This window comes from Neltuma alba, unplaced genomic scaffold (assembly GCF_004799145.2).
Source record: "Neltuma alba isolate B1F8T4 unplaced genomic scaffold, ASM479914v2 tig00013547_pilon, whole genome shotgun sequence".
Classification (NCBI taxonomy): Eukaryota; Viridiplantae; Streptophyta; class Magnoliopsida; order Fabales; family Fabaceae; genus Neltuma; species Neltuma alba.
This window is the reverse complement of record NW_021637755.1, coordinates 139664-152741: the sequence shown is the minus strand read 5'-3', so window position 1 is coordinate 152741 and position 13078 is coordinate 139664. Positions and strand designations below refer to the sequence as shown.

At 33.6% G+C, this 13078-nt stretch overlaps 1 protein-coding gene across 1 annotated transcript; it reads right to left on the bottom strand.

Annotated features, from left to right (window-relative positions):
- Positions 1–2472: 2472 nt before the first annotated feature.
- On the bottom strand, positions 2473–9248 carry LOC114738147 (eukaryotic translation initiation factor 3 subunit D-like). The gene is made up of 2 exons (XM_028926169.1): positions 7466–9248; positions 2473–2891 (listed from the first exon to the last, which is right to left on the bottom strand). Exon 1 carries the CDS (start codon positions 9195–9197, stop codon positions 7506–7508), a length of 1692 nt encoding a protein of 563 aa, XP_028782002.1. The 5' UTR covers positions 9198–9248; the 3' UTR covers positions 2473–2891; positions 7466–7505.
- Between the last annotated feature and the right edge of the window lie 3830 nt (positions 9249–13078).

The following is a 13078-nucleotide window of genomic DNA, read 5'->3' as shown; positions in this document are numbered from 1 at the left end:
AACATAATCATCCAAACTAATTTATTACTGGTTTAACCAGGTTGATACTGGTTTAATTTCAGAGCAGTCCAATACTCAAATCAGATCAGGCCATCAACCGATTTTCTAGTTGAGTCGGCCAATTATGTTTGGTTTTTTTCCTTTGGAACTAAGCACTCCTTGTAGGTATTATTATAAGTTTCAAATAATTGATTTATGTGTGAAAGAAATAAGAAATATACTTTTATCTTCAAATATGTCTTGATAAAAAAATGAGAAAAAAGGGTAAAAAAAATGTGTGAGAAAATGTAATGAAAGAAAGTGAAACAAAAGAGAGAATAAATGGCTAAGAAAAAATTAGAATAAAAATATTAAATGTTAAGACAAATCCAATTTAACTCTTATAAAATGAACCATACTCTTCGTCAAATTTAAATTTAAAGTTTATAAATAGTACAAACAACAAACTATTCCAATGATAACACCATCCCCCATGCTCAATTGAAGTTTTGAGTTTAAAGCTCACATTGCTATACTTTTTTTTGGGCTATGCATATATATATATATATATATCTTTTTATTGGAGACATTTTTATTTGAAACATTATTATTATTATTGAATACTTCTCCTAACAAGAATTCAAATTCTACTTTGTTATATTATAAGAAACTAGTTTTCTTTTTTTTTAGAGTAACTTGTATTGATATACTTGCTTGTATGCCCGCATAAATTGTATAAACAATTTTTTTTTACCAAGTATAAATCAGTATTCTGTACTTATGGGAGAGGTTGACCACTGGGGGTAGGGGTTGGTGCACTCCAAAAGCATTTTTTTCAAAGGTATTGTTATCAAGATCAAGATAAATCTCATTTCACGTACTTACTTCATATCTTATAAAATCATTTTTAAAATTATGATTTGGTTTTTACCTAAATATCCCGATATCGCGAATAATTGTCCACCATGAAAACTATTTAAGTAAGCATAACTGTCACAGCCTACGCTTGAGAACTTGTTTTCGGAGCTTGAAACAGGGAAAGCAGTAATTTAGCGGAACTTGCTTGCAAGCACAACGGCAATTTTTACACATAGAATGACCGAGTAACGACAAATATATGAAAGAACTAATTTATTAATTAAGTTAAATAGATAAAGTTTAGAAAATGAATTTTAACTCAATTAAAAGTTTAGGAACTAAATTATACCAAATTTCGAAGAATTCAGTCATAATTAAATTAAAAATTAAAAAATCAGAAGATTAATTTTTCTAAACAATTTCAATAAGCCCATTTTCCATGCTTATTCCTCTTTCTGTTCTTAATCTCTTCTTCACTTTATGCAAATCGCAGCATTACGAAATTTTCTTGCGTTCTTTTTTTCCCCCTGCCACTTTGTTGTTCGGAAAAATTATAATAAGATCTAAAAAAAAAACAAAACAAAACAAATCTCAAAAGTTATTATTTTTTATTTTGAAACTTATCATTACAAATTATTTAAGTTGTTATTGAGATTTTTTAGTAATTATTTTTTTCTCTTGAAATCCCATTATAATTCTCCCTTGTCGTTTTCAAGCTTAGTGAATTGAGCACAAGAAACACGCCTAGGTTATTACAAGCCACGCAACTAAAGACACTCATTTTTTTGCCATAAAGCCTAAAAATACACTTACATATCTCCACCAAGTTTCATTGACAATTTAGGTGATGATCTCGCAATTTCAATTTTTACAGTAATATATTGTGAAAGAAATACCATTTTCAGTCCTTAAAATTTGACATTATTTTAATTTTGATTCTTGAAATTTGAAATTAGTAATTTCAATCCCTAAAACTTAACCTAATTTTGACATAAATTCCTTAAATTTGAAATCAATAATTTTAACATCTAAAATTTAATTTCATTTTGATATTAATTCTTGTTTTAGGGACTAAAAACATTGTTCTAAAGATAAAAAATCTCTCACTGTACAAAAATGAAATCAAATTTCAAAAATCTAAATCACCTATTTTAAATTTTAGAGACTAAAACTAAAATAAAATCAAATTGCAAGGATGAAAAATAATACTACCTCTCCTCTTTAATATAAAAACTAGTTGACTAATTTAAATATATTAAGAGAACTAATTAATTATTTATAATAAATAGGTATTATTTTTTTTCAAAATATCATCGCTGAAACCACTGAGTACAAGAACTATTTTGATAAAAAATAAATAAATATAACAAACAAAATGAATTCAAATCGTATATTTAGAACCAAAATAAAAATTAAACTAATTCTTATATTAAAAAGCGAACATCATATCAAACCTATAATTTTTTTAGGTTAACTTTCTTCGGAACACATTAGATGGAGTTGTGGAAAAAATAATAATAAAATGGCCTTTTACCTTTTTGAACTTAAATCCTCCATCATGTCTTTTATGTTTTATATTCACTATTTATAAAATTGCAAAACAAAACATACCAACAAATCGCCCAAACACTTTTGCAAGATAAATGTAATATTGCAGATTATCTCGAGAACAGTTCCTATATCCAAAGTATGAATCTAAACTATGTTCAATAGGGTAAGTTAGAATAGCCAGATCATACATTGTGATCGTAATCCCAAATGATCAGTGAGGACAACGCGTTGATGAGACATTGATTAAGCGTTATGATTCCACTCAGGCGTGCTACTGAACGCTCGCAAACCACAACTGCCAGTAACGTCCCTAAAATTTACATTTAAAAAACTGGGGAAACAAGAATAAAGAAAAACCACAAGCCTTACTGTTTTCTCAAAATTTTTGGTCCAAGAAAAGTCTACCGTACAAAAATCTGGGGAAAGGTCAAACCAGTTGTAAGTGCAAATCTGCTTCCAAGTTGATGTTCAGGATCACATAAAAACGCTTCACTCGCAACCACCTGAATTCAACACAAAACATTTCTTTGATAAATAAAATACCCAACTTCTGCGTAACCAATGCACATGAAAAGACGATCAAGTGCATGCTTTGACCACTGATCGATAATCTATGGATGTTCACAAGAAAAAAGCAAATACAAGACACAGGATACAGCATCAAATGTCTAACCTATAAAAAGCTAATTCTAATTTGTGCAAAATGCTTCATGAAGAAATATTAACCTAATTTCTTAAACACAAGCAGTTTGGTTTGGCTTCCCTACAGAACAAAGCATGAGCAGATATATGTGTGAATCTCTATAATAAGAAATATAATGATATATTAGTTTCAAATTTCAAATATAAATCTTAATATTACGACGCTTCATATGCAGGTGATTAGTAGAAGCTGATTTGCAGTGAAGTTGGGTTGCGGGCAGTTCTAGCTTCACTCATTACTAAATACAGAAGCTCGAATCTTAATGGTAAGAAAATGAGAAAACTTGAGAAATGACAAGATGGAGCAGCTAGGTCGTGTTTAGCAAACTACCCAGCATCTTACAAAATTAAGATACAGGAACATATCAAGAAACAGGAGAAGTCCTCAAACTGATAACCATAACCGCATTTCTAAGTTGTTTTACAGATAGTTTATATACCTGACTTTTTATTGGTGTAATAAAACCTTAATGAATAGTAGACAATCATCCAAACTCGCGATATCCATTTTCCAACCTTACAAATAATGTTCTGTAAGATTGTAGACTGTTACTGAGGTTTCAGTCAATTGGCATCATATTGGATCAACTTCCAAGGAAAGGGCTTCCAGTAGAGGTGTAATCTGAAAGCAAAGTGGGTACGAAAAATGTGTAGCCTTGGAGGACATCAACTATTCGGGGAAGGCGCTGTGATAGGAGTGCCACATAGGGTAGCCAAACTAGCCATGATTCTTGTGGTATTTAGGTGGCAAGGTTCTTCCACCCAACCACCCACTTAACTTGGGGTGTTTGGTTTTCCCTAAAATTGCATTTTAAAAGCACTTTCACAAAAATCGAGATAAAACTCTTTTCATGTACTTGCTTCATACATTGTAAAATCACTTTTTAAAATCATGGTTTGCTTTTTATCCAAACACCATTTTCTATTAGAAACTCAACATGACATGAGACAGTTACACATCAAAACTTCAAGAAACAAAAAAACTCTTTTCACGTACTTGCTTCATACATTGTAAAATCACTTTTTAAAATCATGGTTTGCTTTTTATCCAAACACCATTTTCTATTAGAAACTCAACATGACATGAGACAGTTACACATCAAAACTTCAAGAAACAAAACACAATACATGCTCAAATGTAGTCTTCAAATCCTCACTTCCTGAACACCCCAATTGGTGATCTCTTCTCAAAGGCAGACACTATTGGTATTATCTCCTATGAGAAATACTTACATACTCCCAGAGTACCAACTCATCCCAACTCTATCGAATAAAAATGCTCCCGCTCAATTCATTTCACTCCACGTCAGCCTATTCATTTATATTAGTTTGTTGTTTTAGAAAAACAAAAATGCTTATGTTTGGCAATTTCCCTTAGTGCCCTCTTCCCTCTTCTCAGTCTCCATCTTAGTTGCGTCTCCAAACTCTTCCCCCTCCTCCCTTCGTCAAGAAAAAGAGAACACCAACAAAAGGGAGGAGTTGAACGCCTTTAAACCAGGAACTGAGGTACGACTGGTTTGGAGGCTGCTTGAGAGCATTGGGGATCATTTGAACATCTAATTCATCATCCTCATCCTGGACGACAAGGGAGCCAATGAGAACGCGAGATGGCGATGAGAACCAAAGAGGAGGAAAGCTGAGCCAAGGGACAAGTACGCGACTAGAGGGAAGACGAGTTTGGGGAGCGATGCAGATAGGGCAGTGGAGAGGAGAGTAGATTGATCTGACTTGCGTTTGGGAGGCTGCCGCTACTATTCATCGTCTTCTCCATCGAAAGAGACCGTAGCTGAAAGAGGCAAAGACTATGACTAGTCTTCTTCTAAAGGAGCTGTAGCTTCGATTGTGTCTCAGTAGAGAAGAGAAGACAGGAGAGACGATGTAGAAAATGAGGAGATGAAGGGAAGAAGGAAGAGAGTTTGGTGACGGAACGAAGAGACCAAAGAGATGAGGCCATGGAGTGAGACGGAGGGGAGAGGGCAGTATAGGAAATTAAAAAACAAAAGTATTTTTATCTTTTTAAAAACAACAAATTAATATAAATGAGTTGGCTGACATGCTGGATTCAAATTAATTGTGCTGGAGTATTTTTATTGGACAAAGTTGGGATGAGTTGGTACTCTGGGAGTACCTAAGAATTTCTCTATCTCCTATATTACAGTTTCAATGGATAAAACCATTATCTTATTCTCATGAAGAGATATACAAACGGGGAAAATGCTTAAATTATCCATATTATTCATGCATAACGAAAACATAAACAGTTTTTATTATCTCATCAACAAGTTCTAGTCACATCCAAATATTTCTTTTTCTTCCTCATGTTTGAGCAAAATAAAAGTATTCCAGCAAGCTTCTGTGTCAGAGGTATCTTAGTTGTGTCAATGTCAAACATAAGGACCCAGACCTGGGTAAATAGGTGGCCCGTTCAACCATAAAAACAGGGGTTGACCCACTCATCTCCAGTGCTGATACATAGTTTTGGGAATGCTCACTAAGAAAAAACTTTAGCAGATTGAAGATTAGCGTATGCCATTTCTTATCCCCACCATCTCCCCACCCCCCCTCCCAAAAAAAAAAAAAAAACACAAACACAAAACAATCAACATATCAATATCCCCATATAATATAAAAAGCGGTAATATGCTACATTATTCACAACCTAATGAATAGTACAACGTATTCATGATATTTCATGCAATGTACAGGAGCAACGCGTCTACTAAACAACCCCAAGCTTTCTTTTTTTCTTGAAAGTAAACTAATAGTTGTTATAGACTTCCAAGGTTGGTTCAATGAGTTCATCAACAATTGTCAATGAAAAAATGTGCTGGAGACCTTCAACCATATTAACTTCCTACCTAAATTCCTAGTTTGTCTGTAACTTCATGCGCGTGCGCGCACAAACCAGCACACTAAAGTATAACTTCACATCCTAAAAAGCCACGAAAAGTTAGAGGTTAATTAGGCATCACATATTTTATCCATAAAAGGCATCTTATAGGACTACCCCTCAATATAAGCCCATAAAACAATTTAAAGTTTGGAAGGGTAAGAACATCTGGATTCTGGCACCTTAAAATAAATAAATAAATAAATAAATAAATAAATAAAGGAATGGATAGCAAAGAAGCACTTCGCGCCCCTTCCCCAACAAAGCACTGATTCCTGTTCACTATTGATCAGGATGGTAAGGAGGTGAAACACTATTTTTCACCGTCTGAAACCTTTGCCGTATAAATTCTATATCTCAACATTTTCCAAAATTCATATTTTCACTACAAAGTCATTGCACAGTCAAAATACCTTCTCTTAATTCATGTATATTTCACTCTATTCCATCCCTCAATTTTGAATACATAATCATCCTCGTATTTGAATTTTCATATAACAATATAATCCCTTCCTTTATGTTAAACATTGTTAGCTTTCGTTTGACAATAAATCCTTTCATTTGTTGCTTCTATTGCAACAATACACTCACTAGAACAACCATAAATAATGAAAATTTCCCAATTCTGTTTCAATCCCAGTGATTGTATGCATAAAGATGGAAATATGAAAGAGCCCATTCTTCATTGGCATTTTATATCGGATGTTAAACAAAAAGAACTATACTGAACTTTGATGTCACTTTTATTAGAGCTCCAAAGACAGAGGGGATGGAATATGTCAAAAATTCAACATTTCATTATTAACCTTCCAGAGGGAAGATAAATTGACTAAACCATTCCTTATCTTTCTCTTTGCTTGATCTATTAGAACATTAGGTATACTGCTCCAAAAATTGCTTAGAGGACAAGCCACCAGACCAGAACAAATAGCAAGCTCTCTAGAGCAAAGAAAGAGACAGGTATCACCCAAAAACTTAGGGTCTCTACTAAAAATTAAATGCAAAAAGACTTTGTCATGTCACGAATGTTCCAGTTACTAGATCTAGGCAATCCAAAATGATAGATTGTATACTCAAACACACATTTATATGGCTGTGCAGCCATAGAGAACATGTACTCTTAGCCCAAAAACCAAAATGAGCTTCAGAGAATATCATTCGGAAGACTTTGATATAGAAGTAATCCTTGACATGAAGTCCTGCTTCATCAAGATGACAAAACTATTCCCAGCCAACTCCTAGATCCCCCATAGATGCGAGGTTAACAAATTTCTTGATCAAAAATCAACATGCAAACCTTATCAAAGATCCCATCAACACATGAAATCTAGGCTCAAAGCATGACCTACACTAAATTGCACAGGAAGGTAAACTGCGACCCCAAAAAGCAAGATTGACAGAACACATAATCACATTGCACATATCATACAAGGATGTAAAATTAATTAATATCATTAAAAAGGGGAATACGAATAGATCATGAACCTGTAGTTCTAGATAAATAGAAACATCACATAATCACCATCTAAGCTTGACCATCAATCTGCTTGTCTTCCACAACATTACTTGTGGTAGTTGCCTCCCCACCATCACCACCCTCTGTTGGAGGTTGAACTTGTTCTTCCTCAGGTAGTGGCTCCTCCACATAGTCATTCTCAAATGCATCAGCTGGAACCTCATATATCCTTACTTGAGGCTTAGATGGATCCTTCACCAAAACATACTTACCCTCATTCAATTTCATGCACAAGTCCACAATAGACTTCACAATTCCCCACATATTAGATGTGTTCAAATTAATTTGAGTCGCAAAATCTCTGGGTTTATAACCATTTACAGCCAAAATCACATGATTGAAATGATCACGGGGATGGACACGAGAGACGTAACCCAACTTCATCATATCTGCACTTGCCAACAGAGCTTGAGCAGTCCACTTAGCCAACTTATTTGCGTTATTCTTCAGCTCTGTCGCCAAGACTGCACCCCTCTGTGTCTCCAACTTCTGTCTCCAATCAACGCCAGAATATTTGGGATCAAATTCATTCAATGCATTCAAAGTAAGGAAGGACCTCTGGTTGTTCATATCAACAACACTCTGAACTTCACACCTCGCAACGAGATACATGTCATCATCAAGCTTCCACCTCCTATACCTATATGCCACAGAAGCAACCTCCTCACCCTCATTTGCAAAAGGATTAGGCTCATCAAAAGTCACCTTTTTCCCATCTCTGATTAAAACTTGTTGCGAAAAATTCTGATTAATATACGCTGCCTCAACGCTCAATGAGTGGGCTGAGTTAATATCATCCTTAGCCTCAGGCAGTGGTTCCTGCGAGGTCTCGTGGACGGACAGCAAATCCAACTGTGATCCATCCCTCTTATCAAAAAACAGCTTGTTCCCAACTCGCTGAATAACAATATCCCATGAGTAAACAGACCTGGGCGAGCACATGAGTGTTGAGAGAATAGTATCAGTGGCGAAAACCGTCGCTTTGTCCTCGTTAGCAAGCCTTCTGATCACTGGGTCATCAGTGGTAGTAACTTTGAAAAAGTTCCTATTCTTAAACCTCTCAAGACGACGTTCATTCTTTGGAGTGGTTCGATCATACGACCTGTCATAGTACTCGAGACCACCACAGAAAAGAAGGTCTTCGGGTTCAGGAACAGCGAATGACAGCTTTGAGAAAGTTGAAAACGGTATCTGGTCCAACATGTTCCATTCGGGCTGAATATCCACAGAGGATTTGAAGATCGCGGCTTCACGACGTTGGGCATTAGCGTTGGATCTGTTGAGATAGTAGAGCCGGTCACGGCGTGCCCTCTCCTTCTCAGCCTCACGTTTTCGGGCCTCCACCTCCTCGTCACGGCGCTGAGGGAGCTGCCGCTGCTGGTTGAACCGCCATTTAGGACCAAACTTGGGTCGTGGAGGGGGCTTTCCATCGACGAGGCGGAAGGAGGAATCATCATCGGCGGAGGCAGGGAACGAATCGTCGATGGTGAAGTCGAATACGGCGTCAGCCGGGTTCTTTTGTCTTGTCGGGTTGTTGAAGTTGCGGGTCCAGTCAGCAATTCGACCCAGTTTGTCCGAGCGAGAGAACGGGGCGTAGGGTACATTCGCCGGGAGGTTGCTGGCAGACGATGCGGCGGCGTCAGGCGGACCCCATCCGTCTGGATTGAATGGTACGGCTCCAATTTCAAGGCTTCCAACCATTGCTAAGAACGAATAGAGTTCTGTACGAGATTGAAAAACACAGGATGAAGATGAGAGAGAAACCCTAGTCTATCAGTGAATGCCCGCTTTCATAACATTTTTAAAAAAAAATGAATCATGGCTTTTTTTTTTAACCAAAAAAAATAAAGAACCGCGGCTATGGTCGCCCGACTATAAATATCCTTTCTCCCTCCCTTCCTACTCGCATTGTCCCTTCTAATTCCATCATGTAAATCCTTAATTTAAATTGTATCCTGTAGTAGGGTTCCTATTATTGCTAGGGGCGTTTATAGGCAGGACTAGGTAGGCCATGCTCCTACCTGATGCCCAGCCCGAAAGATGAGCGAGCTGCAAAAGCTCTGCTCCGCCCATAGAAGCCCTAATCATTTTCGGGTTGGGCAATAACGGGCTGGGCAGGACGGGCTTCTAAGCTCAAATAGTGATACTATGGTAAAAAAAATTTTAGTTAAAATAAAGGTATCTTATAATAACCATAAAAAAATAAATACTTGAATAAACAATAAATTCAACAAATTAATAATTTTGATTTGTCTTAAATTGATATATTTTTTAATACAACACTAAAGTGAGTTTGCTTTTGCATCTTTACAAGACAACCAACAATGAAAACAAACTAAAAAATACTAAATCGGATTAGAAAAACATTAAAAAGATATTAAGAAGGAAGAATTATGCATACCACTAAATGTCTCCAGGACAAATGAAAGAGGGGAGAATAATATATATTATTATATATATTATATATCATTATAAGTATTTATAGCAAAAAAAAAGAATTATAAATATATATATCATGGGCAGGGCCAAACGGGCAGGGCAGCATACCTTGCCTGCAGCCCAACCATGCCCATAATATGCCCAACCCAAAAATGCTTATTTTTCTTTGGGTTGTTTTTTTTTTCGGGTTGGGCAGGGCCATTTTTTCGCAAGCTCGGGCGGGCATACTGAGCTAGCGGGTTTGATGAACACTCCTAATTATTGCTTTCATATTGTGGGATACTAATTCAACAAAAAGGGGAAAAAAGAAGAGAAAAATGAGCAACAAAATAATATATGAAAAAATAAAAAATAAAAAAGAAAATAGAAGGAACATTGAAAAAAAAAACAGAAAGAGAGGAAAAAGAAAGTATCACACCAATTTCTCGTGTTTAGCAACACGATTGCTTGTATATATATGTTTTATGACAAATTTAAGATGCTACTCATTCTTTTTACATGAATAATAGTTGCCACCCCTCAGCATACATTCCATGCAGCCCTGTTTTCAACATGACCAGTCGAACAGACATCTTGATTATTGAATGCACATGTATGTGGCTATAATTGGAATTATCTACAAGCCTATGATAAGCATCCGTCTAGGATGGTTCAAGAGAAAGAACCCCATAAAGGTGAGATAAGCAAAACAAATATATTTATGAGAGATTCTCTTATGTTATATTCTTTTATCCTCACTGTTTTCATATTGTGATCTCTTGGCGCTATTACTCTATAGCTTTTGCTTATTTGAAGGGTGTGATTAGCTCGCTCATCACTTTCATGCTCGAATATAATTGATTTTCTTAATTGTAGATATTTATGATTTGAGATGATTTTATGATCTACCACTTTGCCTAGGAGCGCATTATTTAAGGAAATAAAGAGATTATATCAATCTTGAGTTATTCAATTCAAATGATAATAGAGATATGTGTTATCACTGTCACGTTCTTAGAATGCTTCACTTTACAAGCAGCTAATAAGATTCTCAAGCACCAATAAAACTTAAGGGGCTGAGGTACGAAGAACTCAAGCTAGCAAATGTTGAAAGTTTTATTGAAAATGTCATGTAGGGCATCGTGGATTGAGTTGAACTAGTATAAAATTTGTTGTGTTGTTTATTTTTTGTCTTCACCTATTACTCCTATCAAAGGAATAAGACATGGGAATCCTTTTTCTCCTTATGCTTATACTACCTCTGGCCCTTTTAATATAAGAGATAATTGACTAATCTAAGTAAATTAAAGAAATATGTTAAATTATTTATTTGTAAAAAAATATGTTATTTTTCCTAAAATACTCTTGCTAATCATGTGTGTTAGTTAGAACTATCATTTGATAGAATCTTTAACATGTGCAACTACTACAAGGACTACTTTAAAAGAAATGGATAAATATGAGAAACTAAATGGATTGAGATCTTATATTTATATTAAAGACCGGAGGTAGTATATCTTAGCTGCTAACATGTTCTCAAGCTTACTCAAACACTACAAGGATGGTGGAAAATGTAGGGGTATCAAGGGGTGTTAGATATTTAGAGCCCATTTAAAATAACTTATAAATAACTTTTCAATATTAATTTACAGAATATGAAGTGAGTATGTAAAAAGAATTTTGTCTCGACCTACATGGAACATATTTATAAGTGATTTCTTACTCCATGCCAAACATGACTTTTTTCATTACAAAAAAACGTGCAATTAGCAACAGAATTTAGCGATGGAATTAAATTAGTGACGGAATTTGTTTTGTTGATAATTCCTCAATCACTAATTAGTCACAGATTAGTGACAAAAAATTCGCTAATTACTGACAAAAATTTCTGTCACAAATCCACCACATAATTCCTCCTCAAAGGGACTTCTTTGTGGCTCAAACTTGAGACCTTGTCCGTGCGTGCGTACTGCTTTACCAGTTAAGTTGCAATGAACCTATTGATTTATTATACAAAATTATATATATCATATTCTTTTACACAAACAATTATATATTATTAAAAACTAAAAATAAACTGTATGATAATTTTAATCATAACAATTTTAATGACAACATAATTTTTAAATATTTGTTTTACTATTTATTTTGTAATGTTTAGTTTTTAAAAAAATATTTTTAATATAATTTTAATTTCCAATGACACTAATTTTGAATTTTAAATCATAAATAATTTTTTCATTAATATGTTTTTGAAATTTATTTTTTAATTAACATGGATAAGATATATAATTTAATTATATATGTATTATATTACGTTTTATTATATTATCTATATATATTTTATATATTTGATAAAAACCATTTACAATTAGTAAAAAATAATCTTGTTATTTAAAAAATAGCTACTATAATAAAATCTAATAAATTATTCTGTATAAAAAATTAAATGATTTTAATATATTATGATAAACAATATTCTCCTACTTGTATATGTATCTTATATATTTTATTTTCTTAAAATTATTTGTATATACCATTTTTTTGCATTAAAAACCAAAATCAATCTATATCATTGGTATTAATTATATCATGATTAAATTTTATTATTTAATGATTGAAATTCAAAATTCACTTCAATATTAGTTTGATTTATAATCATAAATTGAATTGTTCATATAAATTTATTTTTTAGTTTTGAATTTCTATCATATATTATATTTTTTAATATATTATACATATGATAAAATTATTTCTTTCTTATATCAATTTGTATAAGAAAGTTGTTAATATTTTTATTATACTTTCAATTATTATTAATAATCAAGAGGAATTGATTTTAATAAAATATAAATAAATTTTCTAAGAAATTGCCTTCCTATTCTCAGTATATACCTAATAATGACATGAATGATGATGATACCTTCATTAACACCAACTCCATAAATATATCAATTTATTTTACAATTAAAAAATATTTAAATCATTATATTCTTAATTATGTTAGTATAAAAATTGTAGTAAGATTATAATCTAAAATAATAAAATTTAAAATAAGCGACGGATTAGAGACGGAATTGTGACAGAATAGTGTTAGTGACAAAAACTTCTGTGACAAATAATTTAGTGACAGAAATTAGTGATGAAAATTTTTCATCGCTAAA